This window comes from Triplophysa rosa, linkage group LG4 (genome assembly GCF_024868665.1).
Source record: "Triplophysa rosa linkage group LG4, Trosa_1v2, whole genome shotgun sequence".
Classification (NCBI taxonomy): domain Eukaryota; kingdom Metazoa; phylum Chordata; class Actinopteri; order Cypriniformes; family Nemacheilidae; genus Triplophysa; species Triplophysa rosa.
Genome location: NC_079893.1, coordinates 26032970 through 26059433, shown reverse-complemented (window position 1 = coordinate 26059433; position 26464 = coordinate 26032970). Strand labels below are relative to the sequence as shown.

Below are 26464 nucleotides of genomic sequence, written 5' to 3'. Positions count from 1 at the left end.
CATCTGTACGTGTCTGCTTGTTTTACACTCTTTGGCCAACAGATGGTATTGTGAGCAAATGCAGCTTCGAGAAATGAACCCTTTTGTGAACCACTTGGCTGAAAAGGTTCAATGCTTCATGGGGCTTCATCTCGCCACCACTACTATTTACGTGATAGCAAGTCCACAGGCCTATATACTTGAATAGGGGAAGGCAGATATTTCTAAAATCGCTGGAAAAAATCACAAATAAACAGCATGTTTCCGATCAATAGTCAAACATGACATGAACTGTATCATAACATTGGTTTGCTAATCTTAAATCGCGCTAAAAATCTAAATTTTCACATACCGCCTCATATACTGCGCCTGCGCACAGGCTGGCAACCGCCGTACAGGAGCCCCGCCCCAGAGTATCATCTGTCTGTATTGATTGACGATTGGCTCGTTTTACTGGAAGGCGGGGCTTTCTTTACTAAAGCGGCCATATTAAGGTTTTGACTAGAAGGGACACGGCCACCTCCGCTGGGCATGCGCACTTCAATACCGCATCATTTTTCTCACGCTGAAAACAGTTGATTAATATTTGTTTAACTATTGTAAGGTTAGGTGTAGGGTTGGGGTAGGTGTAGGCGTTAGCTAATGTCATTTATTGTAATCGTATGGCGAGATTTTGCACTACTTCCGGCCTGTAGCTGTATCCCTTCTAGCAACAACCCCATATTGACCCTTGCATTCCTCGCCATTCACCGACACCGGCAGGGGCATCTTGGCTCACAAGCGCTGCGCGTCATCCATTCATAGTAACAGCACTGAGGCGTTTTGTTAATTTCAGAAGTCTTCGTTCACACACACCATGGCTCCTGGGGTTGGGAAAATGTTGTTTTTGCTTCTGATCCTACCACCGATCACGGTAAGTATATTTGTCTGTTTGGAAAGCATAATTTAAAGCGAACGTAAGATTACAAATTGTCAGAAGTGCTGATGTTCTCCCTGTTTACATTAACGTTACTTGAAATAGTGTCTTGCATGTCAGAGGAGTGTGACGTTAATACGGCATTTTGCAATTCAGTTATTGTTTGGAGTAAAAATGTTTCAGTTGTAGTTTGGCCACATACAGTATATTGAAAATAGATCTCACAATCTGACAAGTGTGTTGATGACTGTTGTGATTCTTGCGTCTTGTGACTGTCATGTGATGACATCACATCACGAATCATTTAAACGTTTTCATAATACTAACATGTTATTCCCTTAGGAAAATCAACCATGGTTCTATTATGGTAAACGTGTAGTAACCATGTTCTTGGCAGATTGTATTGCTTTAGCATTAAATGCATGGATGGTTGTATTGGGCACCTGGTAGCCCGCATGAACTCTGTAAGGTGCCCGCCTAACACAGGGCTCAACAATAATGCTCAGGACAGTTGACGAATATGAGACAATGTCGTCATGAAAATGTTATTATTAGCATGTGTTTAAAGCTTTAATATATTCAGGTGCAAAATGCATCACATGTTTAAAGTTGAAAAGTATTTTATCAACAAGTAGCCGTCTAGATGATATTATCTCTTCAGGTAGCCCTCGCATACAAAAAGGTTGGAGACCCCTGGTATACAGTATATAATGGCCTATACGTGTACCCCAAATTCCTCTAAAATACTGTCATTGACTTACCCTTATTTTGATAGACTTAAAAATGAGTAAATAATGACACATGGACGAACTATTCCTTTATTCTTTAGCTATCCACAAATCCCAGTTTCACTGTGGATTACCATCAAAACAGCTTCCTTAAAGATGGAAAGCCATTCCGCTACATCTCCGGCAGCATCCACTACAGCAGGGTTCCCAGAGTCTACTGGAAGGACAGGCTGCTGAAGATGTACATGGCTGGTTTGAACACCATCCAGACGTAAGAACAACACTGGTTATTGTTTAGTATCGGTCCCAAGCCATATTTAGCGTTATTTTAAAACGGTGGTTTCCAAGTAGGACCAAAAGAACTAGCAGATATAGATTCCAGGGGGCCAGTACCCTCTGAGTGCATCCAGTAAATGTTTTTTTAATAGTTTCTTATTACTTTTTAGATTTTCTTTGCATTAAACTCAAATACAGAGTTTACATTAGAGCTGTCTAATGGCAGTGTTCATCCACAGATATGTGCCGTGGAACTTCCACGAGTCGGTGCCTGGCGTTTATGATTTCGGCAGAGATCGGGACCTGGGGTACTTCTTGCAGCTGTGCCAAGACATCGGCCTCCTAGTCATTATGAGACCAGGTCCATACATCTGTGCAGAGTGGGACATGGTAAGAGAGTTGGGTCTTTAATTGGGTTGGGTCTTTAATGAGAAAAGAACTGGTATTATTTATACTGATTTTTATTTTTTATTTTATTAATGCCATATAGTGAATACAAAGAGAAACATTCACAGTATATCAAACAAATATAAATGTAAAATCAAATAAGCCAGAGTCTGATTACTTATAACAAAAAAGAGAGAGAAAAATAAAATGAAAAATAAATAAATAAAAGGATAGGGTTAATCAACAATTGCATATTTGCTTGTAATTTTTAAAGCTCTGATTGCTTTTCTATTTGTACAATTTTGTAAAATATTACAATAAACATTAAGTTCATTTTGGAAATGAGAAACTGTTGGTTTGGAGTCAGACCATTTCATTTTATGAATGTGAAATTTCCCCAATAAAATTAACAATTGTGTAAGATATATTCCATCTTTATCCAATCCTTGATCATTAAAGTATAGTAATATGTCCAATCCCGTCAGCTGTAAAGCAATGTTTAATTTCTTCATAATAAACCGTTCCATATCAACCCAAAACAATTTTGTGTGTATGCAATGGAAAAATAAATGAAAAATGGTTTCTTTTTCAATATGACAAAAGCAACAAGAGTAGTCAATATTCAGTTTAAATCTTTCCAGCACATGTTTAGCTGGATATATCCTATGCATTATTTTAAAGGACACGTCTTTATCTTTATTATTAATAAAAGAATGTATCCACTGTTCGCCAAACTTTACGCCAATTCACGTCTAAAAGTCCAAAAGGAATCGAGCTGGATAAACAATTCTATTGAGTATATTCCTAATGTAGTTATTTGTGACTCGGTTTTTCAAAATGTTAGTATTGCCAATAAATATTTTACTCTTAATGTCTGTAATATTTGGTTCTTTTTCTCTTGTGATACATTTCTAAAAAGCATCAATATCTTTTGGGGAATTGCATCCATCGCAACAGCAAATTCCTTGGGTGTAATTGGTATTTTAAATTTGTTGAGCAATTCTTTATATGTCAATAAATTACCATCATTATTTAACAGCTGACTAACTAAAACAATATTATTTTCAAACAATTGTTAAAAAAAAACGTGTTTTATTTTTATATAGAATATTTTTGTTATTCCAAATATAAAATCTCCTAGGGGAAAAATTGTGTTCATATGCCAGAATCCAGGTCATAAGAGCTTGTTTATGAAATCTAGCAAGTTTAGGTATTTATACGGATGTGTAAATGTGAAGATATCTGGATGACCTCAGCTGACTCCATTGTTCTTGCTTTAGGGAGGCTTGCCTGCCTGGTTGCTGAAAAAGAAAGATATTGTCCTTCGATCATCTGATCCAGGTAATAAAGTGAGGTAGAGATACTGCCTGAAGCTGGGATGGATTATCAAACAAATTGTATAGTTTGTTACATAATAACCATGTGTTTGTCTTTATTGTTTCATTGGTTTAGATTACCTTACAGCAGTGGATAAGTGGATGGGGAAGTTGTTGCCCTTTTTGAAGCGTTACTTGTACCAGAATGGTGGACCTATCATCACTGTGCAGGTTTGAGAATTTTATAAACATAATAGTGATAAAAAACATTGCTGGTTTTACTGGCGATATAAAAACAACATATATGAACTATTTGGTAGTTTTAAATTCTAAACCAGTGTCACAGATGTTTTAATAGCATCTCTGATTTAAACTTTAGTGGCAAAAATTACAGATACATTTATTTATATCGGTTCAAGCTGTCTGTGAAAGAGATTCAACATTCGTCCTTCAATTAAATTCATGAAAAATACTGTGATATGTTAATTTATCTACATACAGTTATGAATATGCATGTACATGATGGTGGAAATTATGCTTCTTCTGTCTTTCATACGCAGGTCGAAAATGAATATGGCAGTTACTTTGCCTGTGATTATAACTACATGCGGCATCTTGCCAGTCTGTTTCGGTCTCATCTTGGGGAAGATGTGGTGCTGTTTACCACTGATGGGGCAGGTGTGGGTTATCTGAAATGTGGGTCCCTGCAGGGCCTCTACGCCACTGTTGACTTCGGTCCAGGTCTGTGTATTCTAAAAAAATGTCTTGCATCTTATAAACATTGCCTTCATGTTACCTAAGAAAACAAGAGATCTATTTTACAAGTTTTTGTAAACCAATGCCCATCATTTAAATTACAGTCTTTCATTGGTTTTGTTAGTAAATGTTATTGTTGTCATTCTCTACAGGCGCAAATGTAACTGCCGCTTTTGAAGCTCAGAGACACGCAGAGCCACGGGGCCCTTTGGTAAGAACAATCTCCTTACCAACAGTTTTCAATATGAAGATGTGTTTAACAAGGATAAAATGTTTAACCAAGGAGAGACCGTCTGAAAAATGTACAGTATACTGAAATACTAAGTCCATCTGGTTGCAGGTGAACTCTGAGTTCTACACAGGCTGGTTGGACCACTGGGGCGTGAAACATTCAGTTGTGTCCACACAGGCTGTGGTGAAGACCCTCAATGAAATTCTGGAAATAGGAGCCAATGTCAATTTGTAATAATGACATAACTGACAGAATTCTGTTTGACACTGAAAAGTTTCCTTTAAGGAATGCAAAATGTTATCATATTTGTCATTTGTGTAATTCATAGTTTTTGTTATTTTCAAGATACATGTTCATTGGTGGGACTAATTTTGGTTATTGGAATGGTAGGTTTTGGCAGACATTTTTATCCAAAGTGCTTATCAGTGCATACATGTTTATATTTTAACAGTCCATTAATCTGGGTATTGAATCAATGACTTTGGCATTGATGCAACATGCTGTACCGGTTGTGCTATGTTACAAAAAAGAATGGACAAACACATTTTGTAAAGCTAAAAACTGGTTGGAATGTGTCCTGATCTATATTTATTTCAATTGGTTTACAGGTGCCAACACAGCATACGCTCCTCAGCCAACCAGCTATGACTATGATGCCCCTCTTACAGAAGCTGGAGATCTTACAGAGAAATATTTCACCATCAGAGATGTCATCAAAATGGTACAATTTTTTTTATACAGTTTTTATCATGAAAATTATGAAATGTAAGGAAGCAATGCAATGCCATTAACTGATGAGAATTCATTGATTGTTGTCATGGAAACAGTACAGAAAGATACCAGAAGGCGTAGTGCCTCCATCAACACCAAAATTTGCATATGGACCAGTGCAAATGAAGAAGGTAAATAATGTGTTTGCTTACATAGTGATATGCATTTCGCACAATGCTTTTATATTTCAGTTTTTACGTATACCTCTTTTTTTTAATATAGTGTTTAGTGTTTATTGATAAGTATGATTCTTTCCTATTTGATCTCACAGTCGCTGACCGTGGTGGAGTCTTTGGATATATTGTCTTTATCTGGCCCTGTCAAAACAGTTTACCCACTTACATTTATTGACATGAATCAGGTATGCAGGCATCTCTCAATTCCCACGCATTCTCATTTCTTTATTATCAAACAACTTTCATTGATTATGATCATTATTGTATGTTTTGATTTATGTGTATTAATTATTGATTATTTCCACATCAGGCTTTTGGCTTCATGCTTTATCAGACTGTGTTACCTGTGGACTGTTCAAAGCCCATCCCGCTGTCATCTCCTCTCAATGGGGTCCATGATCGAGCATATATATCCATTGATGGGGTGAGTGCCACAGCTTCACTCTTTTTAGATTTTGGCATGAAAAACTTTAGAAGTGCTACTAAAATGCACCTAATAATGTAATTGTTCAGATTGCTGCAGGCATTTTGGAAAGGAACAAGGCGATCACAATAAATATAACGGGAAAAGCGGGCAGTCGTGTGGAAGTGCTGGTGGAGAACATGGGGAGAATCAACTACGGCAAAACAATCAATGACTTCAAGGCAAGATAAACGGTTTCATCGGACGCACGTGCCTTGCCCAAAGTTAACTTTCAGGCTGTGTTTGGTTATAATATAACAATTTATTTTTATGTAATTTACATTAATTAACTTATATGAATATTTTATTGTATTAAATTAATACTACTCAGCAGTTATAGATTCTTTGTGGGAGCCTACCAGAAGTAAAGTTTGGGTCGCATAAGTTAGGGTTTATGTTGAATCGTGTATATGTATATATACTGTATTTTTTATTGTATCTCTCACTCTCCCCTGCAGGGTCTGGTGTTTAACTTGACTCTTGGATCTGATGTACTGGCTAACTGGACCGTGTACTCTCTGAGTATAGATGAAGCTGTGAGCCAGGGGCTGTTGCCGGCATCTTTTTCCAGCTCTTCTGCGCCCTCAGGCTTCACCACCGTCCCACCTCCTGCTCTGTCACCCCCAGCATTCTACTTTGGCAGTTTTAACATACCCGATGGCATTCCAGACCTGCCCCAGGACACATACATTCAGTTTCCCAACTGGAGGAAGGTAGGATGCCTAAACACTGTTGTTGGAAATAATGACATTGTACCATTTATAAATGTTTAACTAACGGTTAAGATCAGACTACAATAATCAGAGATATTGTTTAAATAAACTGCTTGTATATGAAAAGTGCAGAAAACTATGTTTTTAATTCTTTGTTTAGGAAAAAATCTGATCTCATTTTAATTTGAAAAATAATTGTAAATATAAATTATAATGATAACATTTTCACTCTAAACTACTTTCCTCCAACAGGGTCAGGTGTGGATTAACGGCTTCAACTTGGGCCGCTACTGGCCGTCCCGTGGGCCACAGGTGACCCTGTATGTTCCGGCACATCTTCTCAGCACCTCTGTTCAAAACAACATAACTGTCCTGGAGCTGGAGGCAGCACCCTGCTCACCAGCACCCTGCACAGTGGAGTTCACTGACACTCCCGTTATAAACGGCACAGTGAAGTCAACCAGCCAATACACAAGACGACTGTTTACCAAACAAGACCTCGTATGAGTTTAAGAACCACACACCTAATAATAACTCCTGTCTTGTTTTACACATTTGAATCATTTCAACATCAATTTTCCACAAGGGACAAAATCAACACCGGAATAAGTGTTCACTGTGAATGTACTGTAATATCACATCTATGCTCAGGTTGCGGGAAGTCAAATCTGCTCAGGTTTCTTTGTGATTTGAGTTAATGTTCAGTTATTTGCACTTTATATCGCAGGGGAAGTCTTTTACTGATGTGTTTAGTCAAGTGCCATTATTCTGAAGAAGTGACTTGAACAGCAGGGCTGTAATATTACTGCAAAGTTTAATGGATCTAATTATTTTATTTGTACTTTTAAACACCATCCAGAATTCCAATGTATGTGAATAAATCATTTGCTTTTATATTCAGTGTTTACCTGTTTTTTTTTCTAACCAAACTTTGGCCCGATTAATGTGAAATTTGTTATTTAAATGTAATTGAAACCTCATCATTAAACGTTTATAAATCTTACATTATTGCACTATAATCACTTTCAACAATAATTATGTTAAAATTAAATGCTTTTACTTGACTGACTGACTACGTCTAGCCCGTTTCTCGTGCACTGCTGGTGTCGGCAGTGCCGTGCGCGTGCACGCATCCTAACCGGAAATGTACTCATCGTCTACGGAACGGCTCTCACTAAATCCTTGGCGTTTCGAGTTAGATCCGTGGGCGTGGCTTGTTGGTTTTGACTAAATCTTTGGTGTTTCAAGTCTTACGAAACCTTTACCCTAACCCACACCCTAACCTTACTCTAACCATCTAAACTACCTATGATTGTTAAAATTGACGAAAAAACACGTTTGAGTGATGACGTCAGACTCGAAACACCAAGGAACGGGGTTGTGCAATATGGTAAGTGACATCATTTCATACAAACGAAACTTTACTTTAAGATAAAAATGATTTTACCACATTGAATGGTTTATTGTTTCACGCATAAGAGTAAATATTTTTAGTGACTTTCATGCTTGTCGTTAAAACCAGATTAGCCCGCTAGCTTCCATGCTAATCAACAACAACACACCTTCAATGTTACGTAAACACAGTGAGCATTAGTTGTTGTCAAATTTGTCTGAATTAGATTCGTTTTTAAAATAACTAGACGCATTTTTTGTGTTTAAATACTGCATGTTGTTCACTGAATATTGAAGGACAGCGATCTGATTCAATATCATTTGATCAGATTCTTGAATATGAAGGGATCTTAAGCGGTTGACTCATCATGCTTGTTGTAACGTTATTCGGTTGTTTCATTTCAAATGTTTAATCCGAAAACATGCTCTTTGGCATTACTCTTTTGGCGTATGAAAAAACAATGAATTTCTGCAATCTGGAGGCTAATAGTTCACAAGGGCAGTAAGAATTTTTAATACAAGCCTAAAGTTTCAAGTGTAAAAAGTGTCTTTCCCTTTCTACTATAGTTTTTACCAAAAGACCATTTGGTACTAGTGTGATTGTTAGTAGAAATAATATTAATATTGTAAAAATTTTGTCATTTTTATTAAATATCTTAATCGTAAATGTGCTCTACCAATAAGTCGAGATACCTGTTGGGTTTGGCTCACCCCTGATTTAAAGCCACACCTTTTGTTTCAGATGAGACACATCTCTTGAAAGGATAACGCCCCTGATCTCAAGAGTACTTGTTCTCGATGCAGTGGAAGATGTTGGCACATGAGATTGCTCAACGCTCGTAAGAAAGCCTTCAACATCAAAGAACAGGACAAACACTATGCTGATTCTCATCGGATCACTCCGTAAACTCATCTGCTAAAGGCTGAGATCATTGTAATTCTTGCTACTATAAAGTCTTGATCTACATCATCTACACCATGGTGGACAACCGTTATGCCACAGCGCTGGTCATCGGTTCTGTGCTGAGCCTGCTCGCTTGTGTTTACCTCTCTGTCGCCATTGGAACACAGCACTGGTACCAGTACCACAGCCAGCCGGCTAGCAACGATGCCAACAATGGTTCGGATCTGCAACACATGCGACAGTACTTTGAAGATGAGGAAGTGGACGAGCTAAACTACAGTATAGCTCTCTTTAGGCTTAATGGCACTCTTGGGCTTTGGTGGCGCTGTATTCTGGTGCCCCAAAATTTGTACTTGTTAAAGGAACCTGGCAAGTAGAGAGTCGAGGCTTATGTCTACTGTAGTATATGTGAGTGTTTAAATTGATGTTAACTTTTATTTCTCTCTCTGGGTCTTTCTATCTTTAGATCCAACAGTGGTGACTAAATGTCAGGCCTTTACTTTGCCCCAGCAGTGGGAGTCTAAGTACAAATTTCCTGGAAATGTTAACAGTGGTGAAGATCTAATTCGTACCTGTACGTCCGCACCTAAACCCACACATAACAAGCCTCCCATGCATTTTTAAAATTGTGTTTTTCAAGAAATTTGTATAGTGAATAAAACGTTGACCGGTTATATTCAGCTGCAGAATATTTCCTCTAAACATTTGTTACTGCCCTCGTGTCTGTTCTCAGACCTGTGGAAATGTCAGTTCCTGTTGCCGCTGGTGTCTGTGGGGCTGGTGTTTCTAGCTGCATTGATCGGAGTGTTTGCTTGTCTCTGCCGCAGTCTCACGCCCACCCTATTTGTAGGGCTGCTGCATCTGCTGGCTGGTAAGAATCAAATGCACACATAAAACAAGTTTACACTTATTAACTTTCTTGTTTTCATTTATTTATAATAAATGATGTGGTAATGCAGATGTTTGGATAATCTAGTGATTGTGTTAAATTCACCATCATTCTTGGTATGGTACGGTTAGTTCCTACCAAAAGTCTAAAAGTGCGAGTACGTGGTGATTCTTATCAAAATGTTGTGCTTGTGATTTGAGATTTCTGATCTTTTGTAAGAATTTCCATTTTTTATTTCATCCTTTTGCAGTGATTCATAACCTTTTTTTGCTCTTTCATTATTTCTGCACTTGCATCATTTGAATTATTAATGTGGCATTGGAAAATTGCGTGGCAGCCTTAAGAGTAAACATTTCTTCACACTGCTTAAAACCAGATTTTCTTCTCTGTTTCAACTTGTTCAAGATAAGTCTCAGTCTGCATTGCCATTTTGGTGTTTTGTTTCCTTTCTTTTCTTTATTGATCTTGTGCCAGTAATGCTAAGATGCCCTTGCTGTTTCTCTACAAATGTATTTATTGTGGAATAAATCAAATCTGTGCGTCAATCTCTGTTATTGACACGTACGGTGATAAGCCCCAGCTCTAACACTGACTAAAATATATTTGGACAGCATTTATTATTTATTAATTTGATATTAAGTAGGGCGGTCAAACGATTAATCGCATCCAGAATAAACGTTTGTGTTAATACATAATATTTGTCTTTGTACTGTGCATATTAATATTTACATGTACACAGCAAAATCGCCAATGTTAAAAAGGGTCAAATTGACTTCTTTTAACACTGGCGATTTTACTGTGTATTTATTTATATTTACCAACTATTTAAATGATATATAAATGTTTATTATTTTTTATATTTTTCTTAAATATATGCATGTATGTGTATGTTTTTATAAATACAAAATTTATATGTATTATTTTTAATATGCACAGTACACAGACATATAATATGTAAACACAAACTTTTATTTTGGTTGCGATTAACCATTCGACAGCCCTAATATTAAGACACCTTTTCCTAAATCTGTCTTCATTATGTGTTGCTCGCATGCAGATTATTATCATTTAAAATAAAAAATTAAGTAAGTAAATAAATTAAAGTAGAAGTTCGAAATTAAGCTCAGATAATAATAAAAGCCTGTATTTTCTTTCGTCCCAGAAGACGAAATCATAACATTTCGCAACATCAAACAAAAGGTTTATTATATATCTTGTTTCCAGGCCTGTGTTCTTTGGCAACGGTATGCTGTTTTCTTGTGGGTGTGCACCTGCTACACGAAAGATCCGAATTGCCAGAGGGTATGGACTATTCTCTGGGATGGTCTTTGTTTTTGGCCCTGGTCTCTTCTCCGCTGCAAATAATGGCCGCTGCACTCTTCATATGGGCTGCCAGGAGCCATCGCCAAAACTACACTCGTATGACAGCCTATAGAGTTGCCTAGGCAACAGAGGACTGACTTACATTGTCGAAGTTAACATACGCTCCCACATGCACACTCCCATGTTTGCTATAGCAACTGCTTTACCACTAAACTCGCTGATTTTTCTAGACGGAAACAGTCAGAATACACTCCTCACCATAAGTGAAACTAATGTGCCGTCCACCTGAAGGGTTCATCTTATGAATATTTGCATCACATGAAGGATTTTTCTGTTATACAACTGCCTTTCTAACCACTCGGTTTAACTTTTCTCCAACGGCCATTCAAAGTCTCACTTTATAATCAGCTGAGAAAGCACATCTATAACATGTTCTGATTAAACTCGCAGGCATTTATTTTCACTGTCAACCAACACTCAGGTTATATTATCATCTATTTCGAGATTTTGTTTGGTCTTCTTTGTGCTTTTTACGTAACAGCCCTGTGTTTTTAGTTAGCCCCGTGTTGTAGCTATTCACTTTTTTAAAGAGATTTGTGCTTTGCAGTCCTGAGGTTCAGGAAGGTTTTGTCTTGAATGTTTGTATCTGCCACGAGCATTAACAACCACTAAAACTGAAGGCTTTTCCTAAATATTTGTTGTGCTTATTTATTGTTTTTCTTTCGCATTGCATTTGGTTATGCTGTTTTGTTTACTATTATCTTTGAATTTTTAGAATGTATTTCATCATGCATGTTAAATTAGTTTAGTCATTTTGTCTAGAACCGTATAGGAAAAGATGTTTTTGATGGTTCAGGTAGCCATTTCAGACCATCTGCTGGTTTACATAATTATTTATACTTTAAAACATTTAGCTGGGTGATTTTTGCCACAGTTTATTGTCTGAGATACAATTTGGAAATTGTAAAGAATTACTTTTGCCGCAAATCTTGATGATTTTCATGAAAAATGAGATACAGAGGTTTCTCTGTTTTGTACATGGCACAGACTATTAATTTATTGTAGATTGGTAATGTGTAGTTAAAAGGATAGTTCACCCAAAAACAAATCATGTACTCAGCCTCATGTCATTGCAAACCTGTATGACTTTCATTCCTCAGAACACAAAAGAAGATATTTTAAAGAGCTTTGGAAAACAGACAACATTGACCTCCACTGTAAGAACACAGACATTTCTTGAAAACTTCCTCTTTTGTGTTCCAGAGTCATATATAGCTTTTTAATGACATGGTTTTTCTCTGTGAACTTTCCTTTAAATTGTAAAGTCTCAAAGTTTGGTAAAAAAGTATGGTAAAATTGCACAGCGTACACCTGGCCTGAATATATTTGTTGCTACAGTATTGTCAATTGTCACATGGTTTATTCTGTGCATTGTAATATTTGAGATCCAACTTTGTTCAAGTGAGGTTGTCTTTTTTTATCTAGTCCTTCAATTTGTATCTTTTCCAAGCAAACGTTAAAGACAGCAACATATAAGCAACACTGTGACATCATCATGATGGTGCCCAAAACACTTCCAACACTTTTTTTATTCATTTTATAAGCACTCCTGTCAAAGGTATATATTGCTGGTCACAATAAATATCATTTCTTTCAAAACAAGAAAACTGGTCATTGTTAAATAAGGCAGAGGTTCCCAGGGAGCAAGCATAATAAAATACTTTAATCAGCCACAACATTAAAACCACCAACTGGGTCAAAACATCTCCAAAGCGGCAGGTCTTTCATGGTATGGCGTGGATGGTACTGTTAGTTTCTACCAAAAGTGGTGCAAGTACAGTGATTCTTCTCAAAATATTGTGCTTGTGATTTGGGATTTCTGATCTTTTGTAAGAATTTTCATTTTTTATTTCATCCTTTTGCAGTGACTCATACACGTGTTTTCTTCGCTCTTTCATTATTTCTGCACTTGCATCCTTGGAATCGAAAGCTTCCACTTTTTTGCCAAGTGAAAAGCGATTCCTTTTTCATAGTAGGCGCACTCATTAATAAAAAAAGGATGAAGCGTTTCGTCATCTTCATACTTAACAGTTTCTCCCGAAAATGTTAAAAACATGGGATCGCCTCGCTTGAGGAGGCAAAAGTCTCTGTCCTAGAAAACATATAAAAAGACATTTTTCACAAATGTATTATACTGTATTTTAGCTTAGTAAATGTAAAAAGAGATAGATCTGCACCTGCAGCTGAGGGTGAATGGCAGCGATGAGCTCCCGGGTGCTTGGTTCTCTGGGATAATCGATACTTTTCTGAAAGATGAAGACTTCAATATCTCCGCCTTCAAATACTGTTCCTGAAATAGCAAAATAAAAGACCACTATTACTAAAACGATTACTACAACATGTACAACAAAAATACACAAATAAAATGCTTTTTAGGTTTTGTACCGGAGTTAAATATTTTTATCCAGTCCATCGTGAGGTCAACGGCCTCTTTCATGACCTCATAGATGTCCGCCCTGATGACCCCGTTAGGCTGCGGCCCAACCTCTATCGCTACAGAAATGCATGTTTTCTCATCATTTGATCATGTTTTGCATTTGAGTATACCAATATGGAACATTGCTGTTATGATCAACATCACTTACAAAAGCCATGCTTGGACACAGTTTCCAACGAATATGCAGCACTAATGGGAATATCCAGCACCAAAACTCTCACAGGCACTCTGGTTATCTTTGTCTTAAATGTGCACACGACAACACACGTCAAAACACACATGCACACAAACACAAATGGCACATATACTGTAGTTTCGTACAGAGCATTCCCTGTGGAGGTTTGGTTGGCGTCGGTTGCTCTTGCCTGTAAGTATTTGCAGATGTGCAGGGTCATCCAGTCATTGGTTGTGTAATGGATGAGAGTCAGGCCCAAGTTTGAAGTGGTGTTGTGAAGGTCACAGAGCAGGTCTGTTGCCCCCGCAGATTCCTTCGGCCCCAGCAGAGCGTTGAGTTCCTGAGCGCGCCGGACCTCGTACGGGGTGCTGTCTGTTATAGGGGTGCTTTGAGAGAAAGCTGAATTTACTTTTACAATTACATACAAATAAATATCATTTTTGTATTTAAAAATGGTCAATAATATACTGTATATGAGGTATTTTACTCAAAAATAAAATTTCTGTAATTTATTCACCCTCACGTCATTAAAAACTGTGGAACATAATGGAAGTCAATGGGGGCAAATGCTGTTTGGTTACCAACGTTGTTCAAAATATCTTTTTTTCTGTTCTACAGGTTTAGAAAGACATGCACTTGAATTTATTGGAACAATCCCTTTAATATAATTTATTATACAAATGATAAATTTCTATAAAATTTCACCTCCAAATCAGATAAAATACAATTCAAATAAATAAATTACAATTCAAATAAAGACTATTCCAATTTTAAAACAGCATTTACTTTACAATATTTCCACCGACAGTTCATGATGCAGTTTCAAATCTTACCTCAGTGTGGCGTTGCTGAAGCAGCGGTTCAAATCCGTCTCTATGTATCTCTTGCACTCTTTTACAGCCAGCGGGTTTGACACCACTGTTGTCACAGGGACGGGCCACACGCTGTCTCCCTTCTCCTTCCTCTTTCGTTCCATCTCTTGCACCAGGTAGACGCCCGACAGCTCGTTGCCATGGGTACCGCCACACACGGCAACACGGCCCACCGCCGGCAAAAAGGTAGATGCCATCTACAGCAGTAAAACAACCATACTGTGCTTTCAAAGGGCATGCATGCCCGCAGCATCATATCAGCTTTTTTTAACACTGCTGATATGGATTAAATAGACAACAGTTGAAAGATAACAAAACAATCATGATGCAAAGTGGGTCAAAAGTACAATGGGCTTTCCGGGTCACAGAATGCATGACTTGTCATGTTAAAGTCATTCATTCACAGTTTTGCATAGCTTGCACAACGAGACGCGTAGTCGACAGTAGATACTGCGTTTTTTTTCCAAAACCATTTAAGAAATCATATTCCAAAAATGTCTAAATAGTAGCCAAACAAACTAAACATTGTTTTGAAAGCACTACAGAGACAATGTTTCACTTTTTGGACAAAAGAATCAACTTCACAAAAGGCTTCTTTATATGCACTCCCTGCATGTTAAAAGGATAGTTCACCCAAAAATGTGCAGAACACAAAAGAAGATATTTTAAATAATGCTCTGGTACCCATTGACTTGCATTGGTTTTGTGTCTATGCAATAGAAGTGAAAGGGTAGGCCTATACCGCTGATCGGTTACCAACATTCTTCATAAAATCTAACTTTGTGTTCTGCAGAAAGAAAGTCATACAGGTTTGAAATGACAAGAGGGTGAGTAAATGATGACAGAATTTTAACTTTGAAAAATGAATTTTAACATTAAATACATTACACAAATCCCCAAATGTCTTCCCCAATGTAACAAGCCAACTTCAAAAGTAAGTTGAAAGCACTCTTTAAATAGAACTCCTTAAATACAGTCTTGCATTCCTCTACCACATGCAACACGTCTAGGCAAAGACCAAGAGAAACCTCTTACCGTTGTTTGTAAGACAGACATAATGTGGTTTTCCTGCTACCACCAGTGTCTTTACCTCTAATCTTCTCTAAGAGTGAAGTTGCACAAGGCGGAGACCTTTGAACGCATGCGGCAAAGTGTCACAGGACATGTGTACTGACACACACACAAGACTAATCTAGCTGCAGGGGTCAAACAGCTGCAGGATCTACAAACACACACACGCACGCAGGGGTCTCCTACATTATCAGCTGAGAAGATTCTTCCAGAATCACTCGCACGCAGAAGTGTATCATGAATAACAGTGATTTCCCTCGCTCTCTGTCTCGCTGACCACTGCCTCTCCAGCTCTTAGCCCTGGATCATTTTTCACATGTGGTGATGTAAACACCAAGTCTCACTTCCACCGGCCATGAGACTGTAGCATCAAACATCTGCTGACTCACACATGCGCTAGGAATAGGGCGTGGGGGGGGGAGAAGAAACAGAGGGGCGGGAGACAGTGACAGCGAAGCATTTTAACCGGTAATTCCGGTCGGAATTCCTCCTGGGGGTCAAAACAGAAACATGAGAACATGTATGATTGACCCTTGTGAATATGGGTTTAGCTAGTTATCTTTGTTTTTGTAGTAAAACCATTACCAAACATTTACTAGGGTGTCACTGCAATAAGCATTGTTTAATAGTGGTATTTGTGGTAAAACTGTGGGAATATAAATGCTGGCAAAAAAAGCATGGCTACTGCACTTTTATAAAACCATGGTTAATGTTTCTATGGGGTTAGCAAGTCGAGCTGTTATGGGTCAGTGACTTTAAATGTGAAGTCCTCAGTCAAGAGATGACAAACTATACAAAAGGTGAGTGTTTTAATAATGACTGTATATTCTAGAACAAACCTTGTATAATGAATATGTGATTGGGAATGACTTGTTAAGCTCCAAAAATGGCAATAAAAAACATTGATGTTTCAGAAGTATAGGACCTGCTGGCATAAACGTTTCTGTTCAGCTGCACTAAACAGGTTCTCGACTTAATCCTTTAAATTGATACTTAATCTCACTAAATATACATTTAATCCTGTTATGCTATTTAGGCAATTCTAAAAAAAACATACAGACACATACCCCAAAGTACAGACTATTTTTTTCTTTTTAATAGTTGGCTATATTTTTGAAGTATATAGCTTAAATATGTAAAATATACATCTGTAAAATGTCTGCTAAAGATCTAGAGATCAGGGCCCGTATGTATAAAGCCACACAGAGTAAAATTTTACTTTTAAGTGTGTCAAAATTCTAAGAATGACGTAATTTTACTCTTATTCTTACACTTAAGAATAAGAGTTATTCATAAAGGTTCATAAGTGTTAAGACTAGGTCTCAGCTCCTAAACTTAATAGTCATATTCAAATAAAATGTTTTAATATTTATTGCCGTATTCAAATTAAGATGATAAAATATACACTAAATTACTAATTCAACAAGTGAAGAGTTCATTTACAAGAACTAATAACTCTTTTTTTTTTTCAAAATTCATGTTTTTATTGTGCATTCCAATTAATATTAATCAAATTGTTGTTTTTTATTGTTTTTTATTAAGTAACAATAACTTTAAAAAATACAGCTAACAAATACAACAAAACACAATAAACAACATGATTTTTGAATTATTTAAAAAAAGGAGTTATCTTGTGCAAATAAACTATATGTTCATATAAAATAAATGTTCAGAATTGTAAGCATTTTGCCTGTCTCATAAACAGTTAGCAGATATTAGTAGTCTTTATGGTTGAGCTCATTGTCATGAAATCTTTCTAATATGTTTAAGTTTCAAGGTAGACTGCTGGTGTTACAGCCATTTTAGGATTGTTGTGAGTTGGTCTTAGTGACTTAGGAGTCCTCTTCACTACTCCTAACGCCTCACAGGTTTAGGAGCTAGTTTTAATGCTAAAACCCTTCGTGAAATATTCTTAGCACAAAAATGTATGAGTCCTATATTAGAACAGGGCCCGTATTCACAAAACATCTTAAGGCTAAAAGTAGCTCCTAACTTGCTGATTTAGGAGAAACTCTTAAAAATAATGGGCGTGTCTGTCCTCATTTTAGGACTCCTAATTTTTTGTGCTAAGAATATTTCACAAAGGGTTTTAGCATTAAAACTAGCTCCTAAACCTGTGAGGCGTTAGGAGTAGTGAAGAGGACTCCTAAGTCACTAAGACCAACTCACAACAATCCTAAAATGGCTGTAACACCAGCAGTCTACCTTGAAACTTAAACATATTAGAAAGATTTCATGACAATGAGCTCAACCATAAAGACTACTAATATCTGCTAACTGCTTAGGCAAAATGCTTACAATTAGCTGAACATATACCTTATACATACTTTAAATGAACATATAGTTTATTTGCAAAACTCCTTTTTTTAAATAATTCAAAAATAATTATCATTATCATGTGTTTATTGTGTTTTATTGTATTTGTTAGCTGTATTTTCTTAAGTTATTGTTACTTAATAAAAAACAATGAAAAACAAACGGTTTGATATTAATGCGAATGCACAATAAAAACTTGAATTTTGAAAAAGAAAATGATTTATCTGTTTTTGTAAATTAAATCTTCACTTGTTGAATTAGTAACTTATATTGTGTATATATTTTAGAATCTTACGGCAATAATTATATATTACAATATTTTATTTGAATATGACTACATTTTTGTTTTAAGATCTTAACTTAAATATGTCAGCATAAGACCTCATTCTAGAATATTTATTTGATTAAATGACTGACACAGACCCATCCTCTATCAGCCAATCACTGTGGTCATAGTCAGTAAGGTATCTGACATCATCCATAGCAAGGAGGTCAACCCCGCCCTTTTTCTTATCTTAAGATTTCTTTCTGTTCCTTAGAAAAAGTTGCTCCCAGCAGCGTTGTGAATAGGTTTTAAGTGGAAACTCTTAACTAAAAACTTTAACTGCGGTTTAGGAGAGCTCTTAGTGTTAAGATAAAATGTTTTGTGAATACGGGCCCGTATTCTTAAAGCTTTTAAGAATCCTCTAGGAAAGCTCTTAATTTATCTTAAAAACTTCTATGTAGGAGTCTTAGCTTAAAAGATATTCAGGATCAATCTGAGAGCAACTCTGAGCAAGGAAAAGACAAAAACTTTTATCTTAGTGAGGAGGCGGGGCTGACCCCGTTGCTATGTCTTTTGAAGACTGTGATTGGTTCGTTGGCCAAGAAGGAAAAAAGAGCGCTTTAAAGTATAGGGTCATTAGTTTGAAATTGCACATCTAATTTTTTTCTGTTTTACCGTACTCACGCACACACACATATATTCTTTATTTGTTATTTACCATGCTGTTAATGTCAACGTATTTGATGCGTATTTGGGCCCGTCTTCATGAAAAATCTTAGCGCAAAGAGTTGCTCCTAGTGACAAGATTCTAAGAAAATTCTTAGAAATGTGGGCATTTCCCCTTAAAATTACAGAAAAGATCCTAGTAAAGAAAAAAGTAATTCATAAAGCATCTTAACCCTTAAAAGAGCTCTTAAGGCCCAAGATTTTAGGAGTTGCGAGGAGGACTTTTAAGAGACTTAAGAGTTTCTTTTGCAGCTAGGAATAGGGCGTGGGGGGAAAGAAAAAACAAGGGTCTATGGGAGACAGTGACAGCGAAGCATTTTAACCGGTAATTCCGGTCGGAATTCCTCCTGGGGGTGAAAACAGAAAGATGACAACATGTATGAATTGACCCTTGTGAATATGGGTTTAGCTAGTTATCTTTGTTTTTGTAGTAAAACCATTACCAAACATTTACTAGGGTGTCACTGCAATAAGCATTGTTTAATAGTGGTATTTGTGGTAAAACTGTGGGAATATAAATGCTGGCAAAAAAAGCATGGCTACTGCACTTTTATAAAACCATGGTTAATGTTTCTATGGGGTTAGCAGGTCGAGCTGTTATGGGTCAGTGACTTTAAATGTGAAGTCCTCAGTCAAGAGATGACAAACTATACAAAAGGTGAGTGTCTTAAATATTGTCGAAAAGTTTTAATAATGACTGTATATTCTAGAACAAACCTTGTATAATGAATATGTGATTGTGAATGACTTGTTAAGCTCCAAAAATGGCAAAAAAAAACACAACTGTTTCAGAAGTATAGGACCTGCTGGCATAAACGTTTCTGTTCAGCTGCACTAAACAGGTTCTCGACTTAATCCTATAAATTGATACTTAATCTCATATACATTTAATCTTGTTATGCTATTTAGGCAATTCTAAAAAAAACATACAGACATATACCCAAAAGTACAGACTATTTTTTTCTTTTTATTAGTAGGCTATATTTTTGAAGTAGCACAGGTACGTCTGTAAAATGTCTGCTAAAGATCTAGAGATCTGGGCCCAAATTCATGAAAAACCTTTGCGCGAAGAATTGCTCCTAGTGATAAAATTCTAAGAAAATTCTTAGAAATGTGGGCGTTTCCCCTTAAAATTATAGAAAATATCCTAGTAAAGAAAAAATGAATTCATAAAGCATCTTAACCCTTAAAAGAGCTCTTAAAAGCGGGGTGTCTGATTTCTTTTAGCCGTTGTTGATGTTCAAATCACCAAAACAAATACACCCCTACCCCTATCTTTCGATTTCGTCAGCGCTCGGCTCGGCTAATGTCCGTCCTGTGCACTGTGCACCTGTCATTGTTTTGTGTGTGTGTGTGTGTGTGTGTGTGTGTGTGCGTGCGTGCGTGCGTGCGTGCGTGCGTGCGTGCGTGTGTGTATGTGCATGTTTGTGTGTGTGCCTGTGTGTACAGTAAAACAGTAAAAAATACATGTGCAATTTCGAACTAATGACCCTATACTTAAAAGCGCTCTTTTTACCTTCTTGGCCAACCAATCACAGTCTTTAAAAGACTGTGTCATACATTTGAAATGCTTGGAAAGCTGAAAGTTCAGTCATTCATCAGTGGACCTCTCCCAGCTCGGGGAACAAATATGTTCTCTCGGCTACTCAGTCTGAATACATGGCTGCAAAAAACCTGCAACATGAGAGGGCTGAACTTCATTGACAACTTTAATCTCTTTTGGAGTCAAAGACAACTTTTTACAACAGATGGCCTCCACCCAAACAAACTTGGTTCATGAGTGCTAAAGGACAATATCCTCTTCTCCCTCCTTCACCTATTAGCAGAGCGTGCCAGCCCACTCCTAATGGCACACATACACCTGGCCTCAGTGAGCCACCTCAGCAGTCGGATGGACATTTGGATAACACCATTCAGGCTGTACATCACATCAGTTGGCGGGTGACGAAGACTCAACACCCAAGGACGTTTCTGTGGATAACAACCGGGAGAGCCAAAACAACATACTTCAGCCTTCAGAAACACCAGACTCACAGTCCCTCTCACTACACACTCTCTCCCTCTCTCCGACCTCATCTCTTTTGAGCTTCTCAGAGAAAATGGAGGAACTAGTGTTTGCTGGAACAAAGCTCTCCCACTCTATTGTTGCGAGTCCAAAAGTTTCAACTAAAAAACAACAGCCCCACAACCACCAAAGCCTCTGGGTCCACCTCGCCAACCCCTTCCCTCTGAAAGAGCTCTCCGGCCTCTGCCGCAACGCCAGGGATCACACCAACCCCCATCTGCTGGAGGTGGACTAAACAAGACTGCAAAGAGCACTGGTAACTGATATGAATTGGGTCCCCGCTATGATAACGGAAACAATCTCAAATATTTACAGAACAAGTGGGAACCCAATGTTCCTTAGTTCTCCCTATATCTATCCTGATAAGTAAGCGAAAAATTAAGGCCATTTCCAGTCGTATGGCAACCTATCTAATCTACTGCCTGTTAGATGTCACTCTGAGAATGACAGGGGTAAAAAACAAAAAACACTTTTGAACATCCGTTCACTAAAAAACATCCTTTTTTGGTTAATGACCTCATCACCAGTAACAACCTGGACTTCATGTTTCTAAATGAAACTGTGTATTGATAGTTGTAGTGCTACAATCCTCAATGAATCTGCCCCCCCAAACTTTACATTTATAAATGTTTGCAGAGCTATTAGGAGAGGTGGAGGAATAGCCGCTCTATTTAAAGATCTCTTTCAATGCAAGCAAGTGTTACTTGGTGACTACCTGTCCTTTGAATACTTGAGTATTGCTTTAAAAGGTGCACCACGCATTCTGTTTACAATTATTTCCAGACCTCCCAATACTCCCCAGTCTTTGTTGATGACTTTTCAGAACTGCAATCAGCTATTTCCTCAGAATTTGACTGCTTTGTTGCTGGAGATTTTAATATTCATGTAGACAAGGCAGAAAACAACACTGCAAATGAACTCTTAAGTGTTTTAAACACGTTTGATCTGATCCAGCATGTGCACGGTCCCACACACAATCGTGGACACACTCTGGATCTGCTCATTAGCAAAGGTCTAAACATTTCATCCACCATTATTAGAGATGTGGCGCTGTCTGATCATTTCTGTATTTTCTTTGATATATCAATCAGCCCTGCCACTGAAGATAGACCCGTCCTGTAAAAAAAGAGATTCATAAATGAGAACACCAGTGAGCTATTTATATGAATGCTATGTTTTGTCACCAAATATATCTGCAGACTCTATGGATGTTCTCCTTGATAGCTTTAATACAAAAGTTACTGCATGTTCTTTTCATGCTTTGTACTGCTGGTGTGTTTCTCCAGGGTGCTTTACGCCTGCCAGTTATCGCCTTGACCTTTACTGGAGCAATGGCATCTTGGTTTTGGTTTTCTTGCATAGCTGCTTTGATGCAATTCAAATTGTAAAAGCACTATAAAATAAAATTACATTGAATTGAATGACAGTGAGTTAATAAGACACAACACATTAGATCGTGCAAGGTTCATGTTTGTAACCGATCCTAATAGAGACACGCTAACATCTCCAAGACAGCGCAGAAATGTCATAGCGCCAGAAATAGAAGATATCACATTAACATATTTAGCAACTGGAGTAAATGCAGCTAAGCTAAGACTCCTACGTAGAAGTTTTTAAGCTAAATTAAGAGCTTGCTTAGAGGATTCTAAGCCCTGGGCCTGTATTCACAAAACATCTTAAGGCTAAATGTAGCTCCTAACTTGCTGATTTAGGAGAAACTCTTAAAAATAATGGGCGTGTCTGTCCTCATTTTAGGATTTCACAAAGCGTTTTAGCGCTAAAACTAGCTCCTAAACCTGTGAGACGTTAGGGCATGGCTGTAGTACTTGAGTCCGGACTCGAGACGTTTTTCTGTGGTCTCGGACTTGTCTTGGACTCTTTGGTATCTGGACTCGGACTTGTCTCTGACTCGGTCATTGGACTCGCCAAATGTTCTAGTTGGGTCTCGACCGAGTCCGATGATATGTTCTCCTTCCAAACAAAACCATTGATGAAGCATTTATGTTTGCTTTAGTTGGACTCTTGACTTTCATTAAGTTAATTCTCTTTCCTCTTGGAGTAGGTTACTTTTTGTGGTGGGTGTCAAGCTTTAAAAAAAGATAAATAATACTAAATGAAATTATATGACTGATTTGAGTGTTTATCAAGCTTCTGAGAATTACTCACAAGAACACTGCTAAGAATTGACTTAAGAGTAAAAAAATTCTTGGCTCAAAGCTGCGCTTAAAAGTTGGTTATGAAGCAGCTCAGTCATACTTTAAGTGAAGTGTAGGTCTAAATCTTAAGTGTCAGGCTTAAGGGCTCGGCATACTACATTCGAAATCGAAAAACGACCGTCTGTGGTGTTGGTTTGGGTGTTGGTTTGTTCGAAAACACTATACGGTCTCTCAACGTTTTCGAGCTTCATTTTACCCCCAAACGCAGAACGAAAGCGCAATTCGCCTGGACTATGCCGAGCCCTTTAGAGATGAAGTGATTTACGACACTTTGCTGTGCCGCAAACGGGATTTTGGATGATGACATTGGCATGGACCAATCACTGAATAGATTTAATTTTTTAGGGATATTTTCTGATACACTCACGTTGAATGGTGAAATTCCTAAAAGGAGTTTATATTCGACACACATATGACAATAAAGACTTTTCAAGACAATACATTATGATATAGACATTGGAAATGAAAGATAAACACGTTTCCACCATTTCTAATTTTCCCATTTTAAACCGGTGCTGAAATTAGTTGTATTTGCTTTAGTCGAGTAGTTTCGTTTAAATACAATGCTATTTTCGGTATAAATGTTTTCTTGCGTGTCAAATCACACATACCATTGAGAACAAAATACAGCATAAGGAGAATGCGCAAAAATAATGCAAATTCATTGCAATAGAGCCTAACAAGATGATCCATAGCAATACAGCATTACGAGAACGCGCAACAGTACTGATGATCTAGAGCATAACGAGAATGCGCGCAGCCTTTTGTAGGACGCGTGCCTTTTATCTTGCGCACAAAGATGTTTGTTAAATGTATAAATTTGATTATGAAAAAGGATGTTTAGATGTTGTTTCATTACTAAATGCCTTTCGCAAATTCATACTTTAAAAAAAGTTCCACCCGCAATTACGCCTATGCAGGGGAGTACCGAATTTGTGCGTGTATAATGTGGAATGATACGGTTCCATTGGCCAACCCCTCTGTCCACCACCACATGTTTCTGTCTCCTCAGCGCCACCACAAGCCCTTAGTGGCAACTCCTAAGCACTTGAGAGACCTCTGGAGCGGTCTTAAATGATTGGGAGAGTATGAGTGATTCTTAGCTTTAAGAAATTTGATAACTTGCTTTTATATTTAAGTTTGGAAGTAGGAGTAAATTTCATGAATTCTCAGCACTTAAGACTAAAATGGCACTTTGAGAAGCTTGATAAATGCGGGCCCTGGGTAGGGTTGCACCAACCAGTCGTAAGTTCTTTCTTAAATGAGAACGTAAAGTCTAAATCTGTATGTTATTAGGTTGCACCATTTGGTCTTAAGGCAGAACGTAGCTAGTAGTTCATAAGCACTCCGTAAAGTAATGCGTAGTCAAATAATTGACGTTTACCTTTAATAGTCCAATAGCAGCCTTTAAATTCGTGAGAAAAAGTTGTGTTGAAATGTTGTGACTTTCAAAACATTCTTGATTTAAACTGATTTGACCTCACATAATAACCGTATTTTTTTATTAATAGAATACTACCTATCATGAATAACATATTTACAATTAGATTAATAAACAATACAGCCTAATTAACGCAATAATAAATGACATGCAATATGGGTGATTTCATTTTATTGCCAACCACCAATGAAATAAAAATATGATATTATTTTGCCGTGCACAACACAGGCAGATATAACATTACACACACGGAGGCGCGCTAGGACGGTTCTTGTTAGAGCCGTCAAAAATTAAATGTCATCACATAATGTTCTATATTTTAAAAGGTAAGTGACTGTAAATGTCAGCATTATCATGTGTGTAAATCATTGAAGAATGTCGAGTGAAACAAGAGCTTATTCAGTTAGTTCAGTGAGTCTGCTATTTTATTCCTATACAGTTACTCCTTACTGGAGGCTTCCGTAAATATTTAGTTTATACGTAGCATACGCTTCAACTAAGTTGAATGGTGCAACTCAAAAATATTTAGTAGTAGCCCTATAGCCCGTTTAAGTCAAAACTATAGGCTAAGTTGTAACTAACGCACAGCTGGTGCAACCGACCCCTGGAAAACATCTCCTGTGTAAAAATATCTGATGAACATTTTGGAAAAATAAGTTTTACATACATTCTAAATCATAAACATCTAATAGATACAGTATCTTAGATAGACATCTCACAGAAGACATGTCATACCCTGATAGCACACGTACCTCTGGCAGACATCTATTTGATGTCTGCATTTTCATCTGCAAGACATCTGGCAGATGCTGTTTGCTCATCTCCCCTACATCTCTGAGCCGTCTGCTGTCAGATGTCCTATAAACCTCTAGAAGATGTCTGTAAGATGTGTATGATTTAGAATGGATGTACAACAGCTCTTTCTAAGATGTTTAGCAGTTGTTTTTACACAGCAGATGTTTTCCAGATCTTCCTGTACCTGTGCTATCTGGGTAGACTTATATTGCAAACATTTAAAAATATGTCTTGCAGATGTATGTGTGCTATCAGCCTGATAATATCCATTTTTTATTCTGTTTATTACTTCCATAATAGGCAATGATGGACATAAATGGACACTTAACTAGTCAGAATAACATTACCAAAACATAATGTATTGGAAAGCAATTATGTCGATTCAATCATCTTTCATGTCAGAACACTAGATGACAGCACATCTGTGTATGTCCAGTGTGAATGAAAGGTGCAATTTACCTGACCGAGCTGAACTGAAATCTGGTGGCGCTGTGGTGTTTGGTTCTCCATTTGTTGAAGGCAGAGAAACCAATCTTTAGCTGCGTGCACAGTGGATGTAATCAGAGAGGCAATCTGTGTTCTGAAGAGACGTGAAGGGTCTCCTGCTGGGGGCTTCGGCTACCAGTGCTGTGGGGACACAGGCGACAGTGAGATGTTGGAGATGTCAAACAGAAGAGGTGTTGATCACAGGACCGAGTTAAAAAGGCTTTCAAATGAACACCATGACACAGTTCTCCGTTTTTGTCACGGTGACACAGTAGCAAAATTCTTTATGGTAGAAGAGTAGGTAGATAAACATCAAAT

The 26464-nt window shown here is 37.5% G+C and overlaps 3 protein-coding genes across 5 annotated transcripts; 2 read left to right on the top strand and 1 right to left on the bottom strand.

Annotated features, from left to right (window-relative positions):
• The first annotated feature begins 474 nt into the window (after positions 1–474).
• On the top strand, positions 475–7607 carry glb1 (galactosidase, beta 1). The gene is made up of 16 exons (XM_057331283.1): positions 475–892; positions 1725–1894; positions 2139–2289; positions 3567–3627; positions 3739–3833; positions 4163–4343; positions 4511–4569; positions 4699–4820; positions 4936–4976; positions 5199–5311; positions 5418–5492; positions 5633–5722; positions 5848–5961; positions 6051–6182; positions 6459–6713; positions 6966–7607. Exons 1-16 carry the CDS (start codon positions 836–838, stop codon positions 7218–7220), a joined length of 1971 nt encoding a protein of 656 aa, XP_057187266.1. The 5' UTR covers positions 475–835; the 3' UTR covers positions 7221–7607.
• Positions 7608–7863: 256 nt separating this feature from the next.
• Positions 7864–12888, top strand: cldnd1b (claudin domain containing 1b). The gene is made up of 5 exons (XM_057331310.1): positions 7864–8103; positions 8848–9378; positions 9476–9583; positions 9743–9880; positions 11123–12888. The coding sequence occupies exons 2-5, from the start codon at positions 9084–9086 to the stop codon at positions 11341–11343; spliced, it is 762 nt and encodes a 253-aa protein (XP_057187293.1). The 5' UTR covers positions 7864–8103; positions 8848–9083; the 3' UTR covers positions 11344–12888.
• Positions 12470–25718, bottom strand: LOC130552751 (N-acyl-aromatic-L-amino acid amidohydrolase (carboxylate-forming) B-like). 3 transcript variants are annotated; one of them, XM_057331297.1, is made up of 7 exons: positions 25618–25718; positions 14727–14962; positions 14084–14279; positions 13867–13960; positions 13667–13774; positions 13459–13571; positions 12470–13373 (listed from the first exon to the last, which is right to left on the bottom strand). In XM_057331297.1, exons 1-7 carry the CDS (start codon positions 25684–25686, stop codon positions 13179–13181), a joined length of 1011 nt encoding a protein of 336 aa, XP_057187280.1. In that variant the 5' UTR covers positions 25687–25718; the 3' UTR covers positions 12470–13178. The 3 variants fall into 3 exon arrangements, with proteins under 3 accessions (XP_057187280.1, XP_057187281.1, XP_057187282.1); XM_057331298.1 differs by lacking the exon at positions 25618–25718 and adding an exon at positions 15801–16205; XM_057331299.1 differs by lacking the exon at positions 25618–25718 and adding an exon at positions 16023–16205.
• Positions 25719–26464: the final 746 nt, after the last annotated feature.